The sequence below is a fragment of the Urocitellus parryii genome, chromosome 7 (assembly GCF_045843805.1).
Source record: "Urocitellus parryii isolate mUroPar1 chromosome 7, mUroPar1.hap1, whole genome shotgun sequence".
NCBI lineage: Eukaryota > Metazoa > Chordata > Mammalia > Rodentia > Sciuridae > Urocitellus > Urocitellus parryii.
Genome location: NC_135537.1, coordinates 158,624,194 through 158,643,152, shown reverse-complemented (window position 1 = coordinate 158,643,152; position 18,959 = coordinate 158,624,194). Strand labels below are relative to the sequence as shown.

At 54.6% G+C, this 18,959-nt stretch overlaps 1 protein-coding gene across 1 annotated transcript; it reads right to left on the bottom strand.

The window, feature by feature from the left end:
• Positions 1–13,379: 13,379 nt before the first annotated feature.
• Positions 13,380–16,982, bottom strand: Dlx3 (distal-less homeobox 3). Its single transcript, XM_026387146.2, has 3 exons — positions 16,658–16,982; positions 15,404–15,594; positions 13,380–13,727 (listed from the first exon to the last, which is right to left on the bottom strand). The coding sequence occupies exons 1-3, from the start codon at positions 16,980–16,982 to the stop codon at positions 13,380–13,382; spliced, it is 864 nt and encodes a 287-aa protein (XP_026242931.1).
• Positions 16,983–18,959: the final 1,977 nt, after the last annotated feature.

Genomic DNA, 18,959 nt, shown 5'->3' with positions numbered 1-18,959 from the left:
GGTCTCTTCCCATGAGGAAGAAGCCCTGCTGGGAGCAATAAAAGAAGGGGAACAAGGAATTCCACAACTCTGCCTCTTGCTAGCTGTGTGACTTCTGGCAAGTTTCTTAACCTCTCTTGGAGGTTTGTTTCTTCCCCTCTAAGATGGGAATGCTAATAGGACATGTTTCAGTGGTGTGGTTGTGATGATCAAATGAGATAGTGCTTGTAACATGCTTGACACAGTGCCTGGAACATAGTAAGCACTTAATAAATGGCATTTATAGCTGCAGTTTTGATCACTGGGGAGGGAGGGGCCACAGTGTGGGCAAGTTCATATTGCCATCCATTCTCCTCTCTCCCCTGGCAGACCTGCCTCCGGAGGGCGGAGAAGAGGAATCAGGCTGGAGACAGAACCCCACACATCTCTGATCATCACCATTTGAGAACAGGACACAGGCAAGGTCCCAAATGCAAAAGGGCCGGCTGCTTGTGCGTCTTGAAGTGGGCTGAGACTGGAAAATGGGAAAGCATGTCCAGGGCACCAGTTATCCCGTCTGTGTGTCTGCCTCCGGAAAGCTGACTTGGGGCGTCCCCTCCCTCTGGGTCACTCACCTTCTCTTTCCCCACATGCTATTTTAAGGCTTGCCCCCCATTCTCTCCTCCAGCAAAATGAGATTCAATTAATTCAATTAAAGCAATTTTGGAAGCAGCTCCTGAAGGCTTTCAATGTGAGATAATTACAAGTAATTTGCTTCTGTGAGGAGGAAAAGGTTACACGGGGTCTGGGGGGGAAGGAGGTAGCCCCCTCCTCACCAAATGCACACAGATCTAGAAAGATTCCACACAGCAATCTTAGCTGCCCTCCCATTGGCCAAATTACTTGCAGGTGGGAAGACGGAGAGCATGGTGGTGGGAGGGGGTGAGAAGACCCTGAGTGACAGGCGGCCCCTCCTCCACCCCCAAATCCTCTGTGAAGGTGGGGGTGGGGAACTGCTTATTTCCCCGACAAAATGTCTGCATCGCCGAGGCCCATGATTACTCAGCTCCCAGCCTCATTTGAGTTTGGATGCCTGGACTTGCCTCTGGGATTGGATCCAGAGTCAATGGAATGCTATCTGGGTAGCAGAGGCCTGTGTAGATGGGGGGACCTTGGGAGATCAAGGACTTCCCCAGAAGTTATAAGAGATGTGGGTAGAGAGTGGGGAAAGCCTGAGAAGGAAAGCAGCAACTTCCTGCTTCCAAGAAATGGAGGAGACACCCCTTCTCTCCCCTCCCGCCTCTCCCCTCTCCAGCACCAGTGCTTTCTGGTTCTGCCTGGTGTCTAATCTCAATTCTTTCCATTGTAGTGGTGGCAGATCTCCTCTCAGCTTTCTGTCCTCAGGGGCACTGAAGCCTCTTTTTTCCCAAAAGCATCCTACAGGTGTTCCCGCCCCTACCTCACCTGGAATAACCCTTTCCTTACCAGGCCTCATTTGGCATGGGAGGAGGAAGGAAGGGGGAATATGATGTGAGGGAGGGGACCCAGACCTGGGGGCTGGGAGGCAGGGGCTCCAAGGGTGGAGGTAGCATCAGCCTCCACAAAGACCCTCTCAATCCTGCCCAAAAGGTCTGGGGTCCCCCTTTAACAGGAAGCAAGTCATGTTTAAACAATTGTGGTGGAAAAAAAGAAATCACTGAGCCTAAAGAACCTCTCTCATGCCCTCCCCGCCCAGCTTTCTCCTAACTTTTCTCTCTTTTGGAAGGATTCATTCCTTTGGCTCCCATTTCTCCCCACTCTGCTCAGTGATCCTTTCTCTGAGATGGGCTTTTGGGCCTGGAGAGTAGGGAAAAATTCCATCGGTGAATTCTTGGTGACTTCTGCTCCTCCAGGATGAATAAGCTCAGCGATGGAAAGTGGCTGTCCCTCCATACCTCCACTTCCCCTTGCCTGGCCAGCTCAGACTGGTTACACAAAGGAGGAATCCAAGACCCATTCACTTCAAACCTCATCATGCAAAGGCCCTAAACAAATCCTTGTAGACAGGCAGACCCAGGTTCCCAAGCACAGGGAGACCATGTGTACACATTTGTACAGAAGATGCACACGTGGGCAGGCAGATATATACTACATACACTGGCAGAGCTGCAGCCGAAAGACACATATGTACATCTGCATGAAGCATTCCGTGGTTGTACATGGACAGACACAGAGAAATGCACTCGTGGCTCACATGTTCGAAGAGAGAAGCACAATTTGGAGGGATGATCCAAGGAGGAGATGCCCAAGGGCTTCCATGAAGGCAGACAGAAGCATGCACAGAAATCTACCGACTAGCTTCTGCTTGTGTGCACGTGCGCATGCGCAGGCATGTATGGTGGGAACGTAGGGGGCAGGTCTCTTTCTCTCTGTCTCTCTCCTTTTGCCCCCTTATCTTTTCCTCTACTGTTCCTGGCTCCTATATTCTAGGAACATTTCAGGGAATGTGTCAGGAGCCAGGCAGAGGCATGTCAGGAAGCTCCGTGCAGTCTGGCTTCCCCAGGATTTGTAGGAGCAAAGACGGTTCTGGTGACCCTAGTGATCAGCTGTAAAGGGAGGCTGAATGGCCATAGAAATTTGATTGTGACTTTCTTGGATTCCTGGGTCCTGCTTCTTTTCCAGTTCTCTAGCAAGAACAGCTCCTGTCCCCCTTCATGGCAGGTCCCATGGCTCCCAGACATGGCCATAGTGTCTAGCTCTGCCACAGGAACCCAAAGTTCAGCTAAGAAGGGCTTAGGTGGCCCTTCCCTCAGAGGTCTCACTAGTCCCTCTTCTCCCCTGCCCTGGCTCTGACTCCAACCTCTGGGAGTGGGGAGGGGGCTTGGTATCCACAGGGTGGCAAGAGGTATGGATAGCTCTTGCAGCCAAAAATCTGGATCTGCTACTACTTGCAGAGTAACCTTGAGCAAGTGACATACCCTGTCTGAGATTCAGATTGTTTCTCTTGCTAAGCTCTGTGTGACCACGGGATACTAATCTATATCTGCTTTGTAATGCAGATCCTGTCTCTCTCATCAGATCGAAGTTTCCTCCCCCATCTGACTGGGTGCATTCTGCAGTTTTTTCCAACACCACAGTTTGATGACGCTAAGGTCCTCATCCCTACTGGCATCCTGGGGGACATGTCTGGCCAGCCCAGGAAGGGGAAAGGAGTTGGCCCACGCTTCCTCCAGACATCAAGCTTTCTGATTCAGCTCCTCACTGTGCCAGGCCTTCAGCCTTTCTGGCCCCAAGATGGAGAGATTACTTCATTTCCAGGGGAGGGTGCCGCTCTCTGTGGAATAGTGTGGAATAGATTCCTCTCAGCTCCGTGTGAACCACCCGCTTTGAGGGTTCAGTTTAATCATGGGTCAGACTGAAGGAAGGTCCTTTGCTGGCCCAAGGAGAGTCTATCCTGGCCTGTGGCCCCTGCTGTGTAAGCAATCTCCCCTTCAAGCTGATGCATCACCCCAGGATCTGGGTGACCCCACTTAGATCACGAAGCTCCTTGGGAATCCCCTTCACCCGGAGCCCACCCAAAATCACCTTCTCCATCCTGTTTTGCACATCAGCCTGACCCGTCAGGACTTGCTTGCACGCCTCCCTCAGACTGGGGGTTGCTGGAGAGCAGGACACCCGCTTGCTTGCCCTCTCAGACTAGGGGCGCCCTCTCAGCTTGGCTAGGTGGCTCCTTCCTCTGCCAGCTCAGCCCTCCCCACCCCTGATGTTCCCACTCTCTTTGGAGGGAGGTGCTCAGCCCATGGGGGTTGGGCAGAGGAGAGAGAGGGGATGGGGACCTGTGGTCCTCACTCAGATCCTTCCCCTCCCACTGCCCACCAGGCCTGTGCAGGGCCACTAGACCTCTCCTGCCCGCTGGACTTGGGAGCTGCTTTCTCTGTCCCTGCAAGCTAGGGCCTGCCACAAACTCCTCCTCCTAGCCCTGGAGCCGCCAGGAATTCTTTGCTCCAACAGATCCTGGGGGAGCCAGGCTGCACCGAGCTTCCTGACATGCCTCTGCCCGGCTCCTGTCACATTCCCTGAGCCCAGGGCGATCAGCTGGATACACTGATACGGGCTTCTTCCACCCTTGTGACCCCAAGTCTTTATCGGACCTCCTCAAAGCCCTCTCCCCCCCTCCCTCTCCAAACCCTGAATTCTGAGTTGAGACTCATCTCTGGCTTTCAGTTCCTCCCAATCCCAGCCCTTTGGCAACCCCTCCTGAAAAATAAGAAAAACCCCTTTGCCCCCTTGACAAATAAAATTTGCAGCTACTCAGAAGGCTGAGGCAGAAGAGTCTCAAGTTCAAGACCAGCCTGGGTTACTTAAAGAGACCCAGCCTCAAACTAAAACTTAAAAAAGGGTACTGGGGGGGCTGGGGATGTGGCTCAAGAGGTAGTGTGCTCACCTGGCATGTGTGCGGCCCAGGTTTGATCCTCAGCACCACATATAAACAAAGATGTTGTGTCCGCCGAAAACTAAAAAATATTAAACTCTCTCTCCCTCACCCCCTCCTTAATTAAAAAAAAAGGTACTGGGGATACAGCTCAGTGAGTGAGGACCCCTGAGTTCAAATCCTAGTATGGCTAGAAGAAGGAGGAGAAGAAAAAAAAAGGAGGAGGAAAGGAAGAAAGTCTGACTCTGGGATGCAGATACTCAGCTGAGAGGTCTTGGGCTGGTCATTTTACCTCTCTAGGTATTTATTTCCTCACCTCTGCAGTAGGAATAATGATCAAAATGATGCCTCCAAAAATTTGGAGGAGGGATGGGGTTGTAGCTCAGGGGTAGAGCACTTGCCTAGCTTGGGCAAGAACTTGGGTACCATCCCCAGCTCTGTGGGGTGGGGTAGGGAGAAATAAAATTAAATAAATAAAAATGCAAAAAAATGCTACAATACAGTAAGGATTCAGCAAGAATTATTGGTGGCATCTCCAACTACTGAGCTAAAAAATTTTCTCTGTTCATGTGGGACCCTCCCATGTACCCCTTCTCCTGTTATCCTCTTCCTCTGTTATGCTTGATTTTTAAAAACTTGCTACTAGAGATTGAACCCAGGAATACTTTAGCACTGGGCAATTTAGTGAGACTCTGCCTCAAAATAAAACTTAAAAAAGTGTGTTGGGAGCTGGATGCGGTGACGCACACCTGTATACCTGTAATTCCAGCAGCTCAGGTGGGCTGAGGCAGGAGGATGGCGAGTTCAAAGCCAGCCTCAGCAAAAGCGAGGTGCTAAGCAACTCAATGAGACCCTGTCTGTAAATAAAATACAAAATAGGCCTGGGGATGTGACTCAGAGGTCACCTGAGTGACCCTGAGTTCAATCCCTATACCAAAAAAAAAAAAAAAAAACAAAAAAAAAAACAAATCCCAGTACAGCTAGAAGGAGGAGGAAAAGGAAAAATAATAATTATTGTTATAATTTATTTTGAGACAAGGTCTTGCTAAGTTGCCCAGCCTGGCCTTGAACTTGTGATCCTTCTGTCTCAGCCTCCCAGGTAGCTAGATTATAGGGATTACAAATGTATGCCACTGCACCTGGTTTTCTCTGCTTGGAAGAATCTTTTGGGCTGGGGGCTACTTGTGAGCAGAGCCCTGGTGTTGGCTGTCTCCCCTGGACACCAGCAGTGTGGGTGGTAGGCTAGACAGAAGCTGTTTTGTGATGAGGGGAGGAAGTTGTACAGGCGGTAGTTAAGGGTGAGAGGAGTCTGACTGAACTTTCAGGACAGCCCCCTCCACACCCCAGATAGAAAGACACCCTAAGAGATGCTTGCCTGGTCACAGCTAAGGGAGCAGCAGACAAAGCTCTTAACTTCTTTATCCATGACCCAGAATCCCTCCAACTAGTAAAAATGCAGAGACAAAATTGTTTCTTTTTACTACTATTGATTGGATAGAGAGAAAACTCAAGAGACTCTGGGGGATGGGGGGTGGGGGACAAAAAGAAAAAAGGCCTCCCAGAATTAATAGAATTTTGGTATGGTGGCTGGACACCCATAAATACAAGATACCTGTAACTGTTCTCTAGTGTAGCAATAAGGAAAAAGGTTCCTCTTGTAATGGAAATAATAAACAATTAAATACTGGAAGCATATAGATGTGAAGAGTAGCTTTTTAGCTCATCAGTAACTGAAATGTATTAACCTCCACCGTGATCCCTTCTGCTGGTGCTAAGCCCGTGGCTCTGTCCTAGAGGACCGTCCTTCCACTATATCTGAAGCATGGTAGACTCACGTTGGAATCAAGAAAGCGTTTCCCAGTAGAGGGGGGAATTCTATAGGAGACCTCTCCACAGAGGAGGAAGGGTCAACTCTGGACCATTGAGGGTGCCTAGAACTCCCCCAGACCACCTGAGGAGCATCTTAACTGCCCATAGTTAACTGAATGCCAGACTGGTAGTACAATTTGTTAAGTCAGCATCACCATGCCTAGCCCTTTATGTGTGTTATCTTATTTACTATCCTCAGCAGCCCTATAAGATTATGATTAGCTATATGATTAGCTTAATATGATTATATGATTAGCTTAATTTTATAGGTGAAAGAAAGTAAAGCTCAGAGAGGGCAGGTGACTGACCTTAGGTTACACAGCCTCAGTTATCTCACCTGACCTTGCCAGGCAATTGTGAGAATTAAATGAGATAGTGTTTAGGAAAGCTACCGGCATAGGACCTGGCACACAGTAGGTCTTCAGTTAGCACCTTTCCTGCCCAGATCTTGGGAGGAGCTGTCTGCTCCAGGGAGCAACTTTCCTCTCTCTCTTTCCCGGCCTTCCGCCTGCTCCCTTCAGGCCTCTGCCTTCTGCTCTGCAACCCCTTCAGCCCAGGGCTGAGGACATGTCATCCTCCCCTTCCCTACTGGTGATTCCTGCGCTCAGGGCAGGTCTGACTGGCCCCAGGGGTGGGTGTGGGACAATGCCACACGCATTGCATGACGTGGCCAGGCGCCCTCGGTGCTCAGGGAAGGGCACCCGGCTGCTGCAGTTTGCCAGGTGCGAGGTGAACTGCCTGGGGTGGGGGGCGCCCCCTCCCCCGCTGCACTAATCCTCCAGGGCGGGGCGCTGCTCCTCGCTTACTCAGCACACACTTCCAACCCTGCTCTGCTCGCCCCAGGAGACAACTGAGGTATTTGGGCCTCGGAGCCACATCCCCTCCCTCCCCCTCCCAGGTTTGTCTCCTTCCAGGGTACCTGTCCTGGCTGCCCTGGGCCTTTCAGGCCTCTCTGACTCCCCACCTTGGGCAGAGAGCAGCCATCAGACTCCAGACCCTTCCTTAGAATTCTCTTGGGACTTCACACACTGATTCTATAGACTCTTCCACCCCTTGGGAGCCTTCTAGACTCATCCCTGAGCCAGGCATTGAAGAAAAGCAATGCTGTCAGTGGGGACAGTCCAGATGGGGCCTGGGATAGTCAGAGGAGCCTCATGCTCAGAGCACAGCCTCTCATCTGCTGTGTGACCCTGGGCAAGTCACACAGTCTTCCTGGTCCTGCTTCCTGATGGTTAGAGGACATGATGCCTAGGGCCGGTGCAATCACGGTCAGCTCCTGCAGGAACAGTGACTGGGTGCCGGGCTTTCCTTTTGCCATCTTGTTTGACCCCCAGTGGCCTAGAGAGGACCAGTCACCTTCCCCTCAGCCTCACAGCTCGCTATCATTTCCTTCATGTATCCGTTGTTCCCAAGCACGCTGACTGCTAGACACTCGGTGGGTCCCTACCCTCGGTTCTGATGAGTTCCTAGTTGAGATTCTATCCTGGCTCTGCCCCAGAGACCTTGGCCACTTGCATCCAGCTCAGCAACCCCCCATCCAGGGTAAACAAAAATACCCGGTGAGGCCCACAGCTGTGCTGGGAACCGGGGACTAAGCATCCAGGCGGGCGCTCCTCACCCTGCCTGAACAGAGCTTGCAGGGGAGGCCTGGGAAGAGTCATTGACTTGGTGGTGACAAGCATCGCCCAAATGAGAAAGGAGAAAGCTGGGCTGGGGACCCAGGTGGGACGGTTTCCCTGAGGACGGGATCGCAGGACTTCCTGGGGAGGGGCACGGAGGCCCCTTGAACCTCCTGACTTCCTGGCCCCAGCCTCCTCCTGCAAGCCTCCCCCCACCGAGCCCCACCAGGACCCATCAACCTGGTCCTCCTGCCCCCTTCCCTGGGGCCCAGGAAACTCATCTCCAAGCACTTTTTAGCTTCTAAGTCTCCCAGTCGCAGGCTGCTGGGTGGTTGGTAAACAGCTTATTAAGGTGATTAACGCTGCAATTAAAGCTGGAAAAACAGAGGCCGGGGTGCTGGCTGAAGGTCTCTCCTTCCCCTCCCGGCCCTCTCCCCTTCCTCTCCGTCCCCTCCGGGCTGAGTTGATGCAACTCTGCTGACTTAGCCAACAGGGCTCTCACCTTGGGGTACCTGGAGCCCAGGCTGGGAGGTCGGGCAGCGGGGCCTTGCTCCGTGCCCAGGACCCCCTTCCTATGAACCCAGTCTCTGGTGGCTCTGCTGGAGAAGGGAGTAAGTGGCAGTGGCAGTAGGGTCCCAGAGGATGGTGTACAGAGGCTGAATTGGGTGGGGTCTCAGGGACAGGGTGAGAGACCCTCCTCTTCCACCCCCCAGGACAGGAGAGCAGGAGGAGTCTCCTCCCAAAAGACTAGGAGCTTGCTTTCCCAAGCTCAAGGTGTAGGGCAGCTCCTGGCCCACCTGAGGAGCTGAGAGCTGCCAGACCACCATCTTCTGTGACCCAGGATCCAAGAATGGGTCCAGGGACCCCAGGCTCAGCACCTCCCAGCCTTCAGCGCTGCCCCATCAAGACCACGGGCTGCTGCTTTCAGACTCCCCCTCAAGGCTCCTTCCTCTTACCCCACTCCCTCTTGAAAAGGAAGCCACTCTGCAGGGAGGGTCCCCCGGGAGCATGTCCCCCAGACCCCTACATGTGCCTGGCATGTTTCCATCTTCTTTCAAGACATAATTCAAATGCTACCTCTTCCATGAAGCCCTTTCGGGCTTCCTTCCCACCTGCCACCAGTTGCCTCTGCCCTTTCCTCTGACAGTCTGGTCTAACCCTCCCTGACCCTGTCTGCTCTGCCCAGCAGTAGAATCCTCCAGACCAAGTCTGCTTCTGGCCCTGAAGCTCCTAGCACAGGGTCTGTGCTCCGCTTCCCCAGGCTTTGGCCATCTGTGCCTGGCATATAGCAGGTGCTCAATAAACATTGTTTGACTTTTTCCTTTTCGAGTGCACCTAGAGATGGTGGACCCATCAATCAATGTGACAAGTGCTGCTAGGGGCTGCTTCTAAACTGGGAGTGTGGAGGGTTGGATCATCTGGTCAACGGCCACTTCCATGAACTGAGCAGTACTCACCAAGTGCTGGGTATCCTGTTAAGCATTTTACTCAGATTATCCCACTTAAACCTCTCACCAACCCTGCTCGGTAGGTAGCATCATCCTTGCATTACAGGAAAGGAAGGTAAGTTTAGAAAGGTGAAGTGACTTGCCCAAGGTCACAGAGCCAGCAAAGTAGGGGAAGGCAGGATTCGAATCCAGGTCAGTTGACTCTGTGTGCACATTCCTGACCTGCCCAGGGGAAGAAGCCCAGGCCCTCTTGCACTAATTCTCCTCCCAAGGAAGAACCAAGGGAGGAGGGCTCGGGGGTGAGGAGGGTGGTACAGTGGGTACAGCTGCAGTCTCCAGCTCTTTGACACTCTGTCCCAAGGCGTCATAGTAAAGAGTTGCAGAAAAGCAGCATTCTCTGTCCAGACCTGGATTCAAATCCCAACCTTGCCAATATCTGTTGTATTTCTTCTGTGACCTTGGCAGACACTGAACTTCTCTAGTTCTAGGTCCTTCCTTCCTTCCTTCCTTCCTTCCTTCCTTCCTTCCTTCCTTCCTTCCTTCCTTCCTTCCTTCCTTCCTTCCTTCCTTCCCTCTTTCCTCCTTGAGGATGGAACCAGGACCTCTTTGCCTGCTACACACCTCTACCACAGTAGCCTCAGTTTTCTCATCTGAAAACTCACCTGCCAAGCTATGTGAGGGTCACATGCCAAGCGCCTGGCACAGAGTAGAAGTTTAGCAAATGTCAGCTGTTGCTAAGACTTGGACAACGGTGGCCCTCAGGGCAGACTGGGGTTCCCTAGCTCAGTAGCCCATGGGCACACTGCTGGCCCCCTCCAAGCCCCGCCCCCCACCCCAGCTCCCACCAGGTCCGGTGAAGAGGGCACCTGACTGTTGTGGAGGTGAGGAAGAGGAAGGGGAGGTCCGGGGTGGGGCTGACCCCCGCAGGAGGTCACCTGGGCAGTTAATCCAGCCTGACGGAGCGGGGATGAGCAGGGAGGAATTAGGGAGCTTACAACATCCTTTCATCCGAGGCCGCCCGCCCGCCCAGCCTCCCTCCTTCCTTCCTCTCTTTCTGCCCTTTTTCCCCCTCTCCCTCCCTTGCTGGCAGCCCAGCCCTAATAAAATGCAGTGTCTCCAGCGAGTCTGCCCGGCTGCCGCCTCGCTGCTCCTGCCTGCACGCAGCCCTCAAACCAAACTGCTCGGCTCGCCCCGCCTGGCAGCTGCCACCTTAACCCTTGCCAGCCCGCTGGCGTCTGTGGGCTGAGGCCTCTCCCTTCCGCCTCCCTCGGGCCTCGGGGGAGGAGAGGGCCTGCTTCCAAGAGGGAGAGGGATGGAGTAGGCGCTGAGGTCCCCCAGCTCTGGAGGCCTGCCAGAGAACCCAGCCCTGTGTGGCTGTGACAGTCAGCCAAGTCCCCTCCGTAAGCCTGGGACCCACTCCTTCTGCCTTCTCATCCTTATTCTGCTTTGTACCTTACAAGATCCCCAGAGGCCAACAGGGTGGGGATTGTTATCCCCATTTGACAGATGAGGACACTGAGGGCCTGCCTGGGAGTGCCAGGCTGAGCTGGGTGGTGTTGCCCATTTTCTAAACAAGACTCTTTCCATTACAGGGAGCCGCCTCTGCCTTGGTGCTCCTGTGCGTGCACGCGTGTGCGCGTGTCTGACGTCGGGGTGACCTGAGTGTTTGTGCACCCGTGTGCTCTGGGGTGCCTAGATCTCTCGGGGTGTACGGCTTTGGATTTGCTATGTTCTATGTTCGTGTGATGCTAATGTGTCTCAAGTGTGTTTGTCTATGGCGGTGCCTGCAGATGAGCCATTGGCCTCATGTGGGAGTGCATGCAAGTGTGACAGAGAGATGTCACCGTGTGGCCTGGTATGTGTGTTTGTGTATCAGACAGTGAAGCAGGTCGGCAGCACGTGTGTGTGTGTGTGTGTGTGTGTGTGTTCATACTGTCCCCCTCTGCCCAGATGTGGCACTCACACACTCCTCCATTCATTCCTGCCACCCCCAGCTCTCATCTCCAAAGCCTCCACCAATTGGGGTCTGGAAGAGGAGGGTGGCAGCAGCCCTGGCCCGGGCAGTCAGCAGCAGCGATTCCGACTGCAGCCCGAGGCCTCCCCAAGAAGGTCAACACAGTGGCCAGGGACCCTGCCAGCTGTGGGAGCAGTGGTGTTCCCCCTGCCTGAAGCTCCACCCTCACCCAAGCTGGGAGGGACAGACAGGAGGCGAGGGGCTGGGAGCGCCTGGGCGTGGAGGCAGGGGGTTTACACGCGTGTGCAAGCATGTCTGCGTGTGAGCTCAAGATCAAAGAGCAGCCCCGAGGTGACCTGGCAGCAGCGGCAGTAGTGGCGGAGGGCAGCTGGCTGACAGGGAACGCCAAGCCACCAGGCGGAGTGGAGTCAGGGAGACCGCAGCTGGCAGCCTCCTCCCCCGACCTACCCAGACTGGGGGCCGACACCAGGTTAGGAGCACCTGCCACCTGGGGCCCAGCCTGGCCCAGCTCTCTAGCAGGGGTTCCCCATGGGCCCTGTCCCCCAGGAGCCTCTTAGCTCCCAGGTTCCTCCCCATCAGACCCCTTCCCCAACTCCCAGGCCTCCCCCCAGGAGCTGCCTGCTTCCAGCCTCCATTCAAAGAGTGCAGTGGTCATTTTCTTCTTTTTTATTAACATTATATATAAAGATGGGTCCAGTAAGAAAGCAGAAATGAGAAGGCTGGGGGGTGGTGAGAGCTGGCTTCGATCCTATGCCCCTGGGGTGGGACTCGGAGACCCCCCATGTCTCTCCTCACTCCTGACCTCCCACAAAACCCCAATCCAGCCGGAGCCCACATCCCTCTTTCTCTCAGCTCGGAACACAGGGAGGTTGGAGAAGGCCACATAAATAGGAAACCACAGTGGGAGGGGGCCGCTTTTCTCCCTCGCTCTTAAAAAAAAATACATACTATATATAAAGCTACAGTCTTTTACCTCTCCGTTTCCTCCATGTTTTACCACATCAGGGGTATAAGAAAGTTAGCTTTGGGGGGCGCCTGGGCTGGGGACGGGCAGTGCCACCAGCCCTCCAGGGACCCAGTGGCCCTGCCAGCCCTCCCCACTAAGGCACTGAGTATCCCCCTTCCCTTCCTGTCTCCCACACACCTCACCCTGCACTCTCCAGCTCAGCGGGAGCAATCTGTTTCCAAGGCCACCGGAAAGGGGGTGTCTGGGGGCTTGTCTTGCCTGGTATGTCTCCTTGGAGATTTGGAGTTTGGCACCCAAACTGCCAACTTACTGGAGAAGAGGTGAGGTGGGACGGAGGCAGACGGTAGCTGCCCACCCGAGGGGAGACCTGGTCCTATCTGTTAACAATGCCCTTTGTTTTCCTATTTTTCAACAGCTTTTAAAATCGAAGTTGTGCAAAGTCCTGTACACGGAAGAAGAAATGGGTCCTTAGGGAAAACAGGGGAGACCCCCCCATTCCCAACACTGGAGTGGGGAGATGGCTCCTTTCATGCTTCCCTTGAAAGCCCCAGATATTCAGATTCCCTCACTTGGGGGGTTTCTTTGGTTTAACCCTCAAATCCTAACCGAGGACTAGAAGTGCAGGGTGGGGGGCTAGGTCAGGTCCCCATCCTGAGGCCCAGTCCTGATGTCCAATGTCTTTTTTGGCAGAAAGGCCTTGCAGGAGAGGGAGGGCCCAGGTTGCTGAGGAGAGACCAGGTCTGGCAGGGGTTAGGATCCATGACACCTGGTCTCCCAGCTCCTCCACGCCCAAGGTCTCCAGTCTGGGGAACAAGTACTTAGAAGGTGGCGGTGATGAGCCATTTAGAGCCAATCCAGGCTCCAGGAGCAGAAGGGGAACCACAGTCCCTCCAGGGGCGGCATGCCCCAATATCTGCAGGGGTATCCCAGTTCTAAGCAGGAGAGGGAAGTTCAGGGGACATCCTTGGTCCATGCAAATTTCACTGGAAGTTCTTGTTTCCTGGAAGAAGGGGCGGGGGAAACAGGGGCTTTGCCCCTAGCTCCTCCATGATTCCTGAGTGTCGGCTAGGACGGAGGCACCTTCTGCCTGGTCCCAGGGGTCCTTCGGTGGGGGTGCAAGCCAGATGGGTGTTCAGTACACAGCCCCAGGGTTGGGCGGGGGCCCGGGGGAAGCATGGTGCAGGGTGGCTGGCTGAGGCGGCTGCTGCTGTAAGTGGGGTCCACTCAGGTTCTGTGCGTGGTACCAGGAGTTGGTAGGGTCATCCAGGTAGCTGGGGGAGGCACTGTATGGGAGCGGTGGGGGTAGCTGACTGCGGGCAGTGGCCGGAGCTGAGTGGGAAGAGGTGTCCCAGAGGGCTGGCGATGGCGGTGAGTTGCAGGCCATGGAATCGCTGTTGTTGGGACTGTGCTCGAGGGGCACCTCCCCATTCTTGTAGAGCTTCTTGAACTTGGATCGACGGTTCTGGAACCAGATTTTCACCTGGGCAGGACAAGAAAGGGGTAGCTAGTTAGCCTCTCAGAATGCCACAGGAAAACCCCACAGGGAACCCAACCCAGAGAAGGTGAGGCTAGTACCTAAGAAAATCAGGTGAAACCCATCATCCTCAAAATCCAATATCTTTTTTTTTTTTTTCCCCCCAATCCGTGATAAAATTGTGGCCAGGAACTTTTGACTGCCTAGCCCAGGTTCTCTTCTGCCATTAAGTGTGACCTTGGGCAAGTTGCTTAACCTCTCTGGTCTCACCTTCCTCTGCGAAATGGGAGTGACAGCACAATTTCCTACCTCATAGGATCATTATGAGGCTCAAATAAGTTAGGACATATGAAAATTTAGAGCAGCGCCTGGTATATAGTAAGCACTCAATAAAAGGAAGCCCGAGGGGGACATGAGCAGTCCTCCTTGTTTCCTGGAAGAAGGGGCAAGGGAAACAGCAGCTTTGCCCCTAGCTCCTCCATTATTGCTAAGCGTAGGCTAGGACAGAGGCACCTTCTGCCTGGTCCTTCTGTGGGGGGTGCAAGCCAGATAGGTGTTCAGTTTGTGGCATTTCATTCACCTTAAATGCCCATAAACAAAGGTGCCCAGATACATAGAGACAAACATACACCCACACTTGCATTTCTATACTCACACACACGCCAGACTATAAAGCTACACACATTCATAGATTCACCCAGATAAACACTCCACAGCATGAGCAGCCACATTCACATATCCAGGCTTGAAGTTATTTGGGTTCAGGCTGGGTAGTGGGGGGACCTGGGAACTCAGGAGCAGGTGAGCCATGATTCCCTAAATTTCCCTTGGGGTATCTCCCCCTCCCCCTGCTGCTCCCCACCCCATGACTGGTACAAACAATGAATCAGCTTCTCTACTGGGTGACCCAGATTCCCGGGGAACCAGGCCCCACGCAGCCAGCCACAACCAAGGCCCGCCTGTCAACACCTGTAGGGAGCCTGGTGTCTGCCACTCCTCCCCTGAGCAGTGACAGGCTGCTGGGGACTTTAGGGACACACTGAAGATGGGGGTGGGGCTTCCACTTTCCAGTCTCCATCTGCCTTTGGTCAGGAACCTCTCCTCTTGACCCCTGGCAGATGCAGGGTAGAGAATTTGGTTGCTGGGCAGGAATGTGGGGTTTTGATAAAAGCATGCATTTTGGTATTGCTCACTGGTGTGCAGTCACATACTTGTCCTCCATTTTTGTATGCAATGACATTCTTGAAGGATCACGCTCCTCATGTGAGCATTCCCATGTTTGTGCAGACCCTGACACGTGTGCAAACATATACCCTGTACGCATGCACGCCCGCACCCTTTGGTGCACCCGCCTAGTATGGAGGAAAAACACAACGTGGACTCCTATGACTTGACCAGCAATGCTGGGGACCTTGGGAACTAGGGATTCTGGAGTGCGCTCATCTCTTTCTGGGATAGATATACACATTTGCACAGGTTCACAACTATTCACACTTACACAGCATGTGCTAAAGCCCAACATTGCAACAAAAGTTGAAACTTGGGAGTCCCTCGTCCCAACAGCAAGGGTTTCCCCGATCATGCAGAGAGCTCTTATTTGTTAGCCAAGTTCGGGGGCCCTCGGGAATCCTGGGATCCCGCATGCTGCCCCGTCCAGAGAACCTCAATCTCCCAGTACCTACCTGTGTCTGCGTGAGGCCCAGCTGCGCGGCCAGTTCTGCGCGCTCCGGCAGCGCCAGGTACTGGGCCTTCTGGAAGCGACGCTGCAGAGCGGCCAGTTGGTAGCTGGAGTAGATGGTGCGCGGCTTTCGGACCTTCTTGGGCTTCCCATTCACCATGCGCACCTCGGCTTCGGGCTCCTCTTTCACCGACACTACAGGAAACGCACCGGGTTGGGGGCGGTTCAGCTTTGGCCTGAGACCCTAGCGTGCTCCAGAGCCCCGCGGGTCTCCGTTCCCTCTGGCCCACAGATTCGCCCCGGGATTTCCGGGCGGCGCTCTCTGCCGCCCGCGCCGGGGGAGGGAACCTCGGCGACGCAGCCGGACCGGCGGCCGCCCACGACGCGGCGCTCCCAGCTCCGCGCCTGGCCCCGGGAGCCCAGCCCCGGCGATAGCAACCCCCTGGGCGAGGACCGCCGCAGCTTCGCTCCCGAAGCCCTCCCAGCTCGCCTCCCAGCCTCCAGGATCCTGCCGCCCGTCTGCTGGCCGCCCCCTTCAGTCCCACCTGGCCGACGGCTGCTCCTCCCTTTTTTTCGTACTCCCACCCCGTTTTGATCTTCTATTTTAGAATAGTTTTAGGTTTTCCAAAAAGTTGCAAAAATAATGCACTTCCTTCTTTCCTTTCCCTCTTTTCTTTCTTTTCATTCCTTCTTTACTTTCTCCCTCTCGTCCTTTCCACTGTTCTTTTTTTCTGTCCTTTCGCTCTTTCTTTCCACATTTCCTTCTTGCTGTCTCCACCTTTTTCACCTTCTCTGCTTCTCTGTCTCTATTTCCCCTAATTCCTGTCGTCTTTTGCCAGGAGCCTCCCACTACTCCTGGTCACCCCAGCCCACGACGAAAGAAGGGTCCCTGGAGTCAGTCCCTGCTGCCAAGCCTCAAGTCCTCGACGACCCGATGGAGGGCCGCCTGTTGAAGTGTCCCCGAAATCACCTCGATTCAGAGTTTCCCTGACAAGCCGGAGCTCCTTGTTCTCCCAGCTCACCCGGATCCTCACCCGAGACTGCGACACAGCGCATAGCAGGCTCCGCGTCTCTAACGCTCAGTCTCGGCACTGAGGGTCGTCTGCCCCTCTGGGGGTCATCTAGCCCACCTCCTCTGACTCCAGGCAGTGCAATTTTTACCCTTCAGATCTAGATTTAAACTTCCATTCCCCCGCATTTGTCTCCCGCGGGAACCTTCTAGGGTCTCCGACCCTCCCGGCGATCGCCTGGTCCTCACCTGGGTCCTGGGCAGGCAGCGGCTGCTCCCGGTACGGTCCGTATTGCCGGTAGGAGGTTCCATAGGTATATTCCGACTTGGGCGAGTAAGCGCCAGTGCCCGCGAGCCCATTGAGATTGAACTGGTGGTGGTAAGTGTAGGGGTTCACGGTCTGGCCGTAAGGCTGGCCTGAGTAGTAGTCGTGCTGGGGAGCGCTGTAGTAGCCCAGGTCCGTGACGGAAGACTCGGGCAGGGTGGGCGAGTCCTTGGAGCCCGCATGGCAGCTAAGCGAGCTGGAGATATCTGTGAGGATGCTGCTGAGTTTGCGATCGAAGGAGCCACTCATGCTGGCGGGCGCCGCACCTCCCCCTGGCTGGCCTCCGCCGAGGAGCGCCGAAGTGGAGAGGAGCTCTGAGAAGTCAGAGGAGACCAGGCTGGGTGTGTGTGTGTCCACAAGGCGAGGGGAGGGCCGGGTCGCGTCTCGGGGGAGGGGGTGGCCCAGGGGCGCTCAGACCATCGCCAGTCAGTCGGGCTTTCTCTGCGCGCCTCTCTTCGCGTCCCAAGCCAGAGTCAAATGCTGCCAGCTCCGCCCGGCCAGCCGGTTATAGACTCAATGTTGGAGTCGCAGAGGGAGGCTCCTGCGCGCTGATTGGCTGCAAGTCTTGCCTTGGAGGCAAAACACGCTCTCGCTCTCTTGCTCGCCCCCCCCCCATTCTTTGTTGTTACCCAAAACGCAGGCGCGCGCGCGCGCACACACACACACACACACACACAGTTGCTCCTTCTATCTTCTTAGTCCAGATAAACTCTGGGGAAGGGGTGACTTTGCAGAGCCCCCAGTATCCTTCATCTGTTTTCTAGGCTGGGGGTGGGCTTAGGTGCAATGGGGAAGGAGGGGAATTTAACCATTGGGTGTTTGTGGAAGGAGGTGGTCCAAGATGATCCTGTGTGTGTGTGTGTGTGTGTGTGTGTGCGCGCGCGCGCGCGCCCGTGCGCGTGCTATGCAAGTGTCAGTTGATGAAGTGATAAGGACTCAAGGTCCATGAAAATGTTTTAATCTCTCTTAAGATCAGAAGGAAAAAAGATTACTTCTTTGGGGTTAAAAAGATGTTTGACTATATTCGTATGTTATCTTTATAGCCATTCAGTCATAAAATGTAATTTAAAAAAATGTATGGAAGCAGGGACCCACCTTGCAAAAGCACCTTGGGCCTACAAAAGTAATCATTTGGCTTTGGGAGGATCCTACAGGGGCAAGGCTGTGTGAATTTAGGGGCTGATGGGGAGGATGGGGGTTATGCTAGAGCTATCTCCCAAACTACCTGTGCACAGGGATAGCACAGGTTGAATGGAAGGAGAAAGGGACCTGGTGTCCCCATATGGTTAGTAAGGACACAGGCTGACTCTCTGTGTGCTTTAGGAAGTCTAGGGGCAGATTTTGTGCAGTATGGGATAGCAGTGAGGAGTGTAGGCATTTTTAGGGTTCAAATGTATGGGACAGGAGTGCTTGGGGGTGTGTTCCACAGTGTACAGGGATGTTCAGAGAATGCAGGCGTGTATGTGAGAAAGTTTGGCAGTGGGGGGGTAGGGGTGGGGGGGCATGGGAAAGGAGAATGAGCTGCCATGCAGATGTGTATAGACTTCTCAGTACCTTCCCAGTCCCCAATAGGGGAAGACATGATGCTACATTGATCTCTTTTGCACCATAGAGTTCCGGATGAAGGGTTCCCTACCTGAGGATCCCCAGAGCCTGGTCCTCTTTGGTCTACAAAGCCCAGTTCCTAGGTCATCCTAGCTGTTCCAGACACCTAGCCCATTTATTCATTCCACCCCTACTTCTGACCCCCACCTTTCTTTGGAGGGAGGAAGACCTTCTACCAATCTCACTTCTTCTCCTGCCCACTTCTTCCCCATGCCATGTCTCTCTGTCCTGCACTCTCCTGGCCAACGCGTGCCAGCGAGGACACGCGGTGCCAGCGCGCCACCTCGTGGTTACATCTGGGCTTGGCGCCTCCCCAAGTCCGGTGTCTATCCCAGCACCCGGGAGGGGTCTCTTGCGTAGACGGAGAAGTGTGCAGAGCCCCTGTGCCCCTTTCCAAGGCCAGAGCCCCTGGCATTCTGCTGAGGCTGGAAGAACTTTGAGAGCTGCTGTTGGCGGAGACAGAGGGTCGCGGTTGAGGCCCAGGGGCAGGAGCGAGTGCCTTCCTGGCCTGGGCCGTCCCGGAGGCCGCCCTTCGCGTGGGAAAGGTGGGGGCGGGGGCGGGCGCGGGGAGCGCTATCTGTCTGTCTATCTGCGCGTCCCCCCAGCGCCTATCGCCAGCCG

Coding starts and splice junctions, on each gene's coding strand:
- Dlx3 (XM_026387146.2), bottom strand. CDS start 16,982: ATGAGTGGCTCCTTCGATCGCAAACTCAGCAGCATCCTCACAGATATC. Junction 15,595..16,657: donor GCTGCCTGCCCAGGACCCAG/GTGAGGACCAGG, acceptor CGTTTCCTGTAG/TGTCGGTGAAAGAGGAGCCC. Junction 13,728..15,403: donor TGGGCCTCACGCAGACACAG/GTAGGTACTGGG, acceptor TGTCCTGCCCAG/GTGAAAATCTGGTTCCAGAA.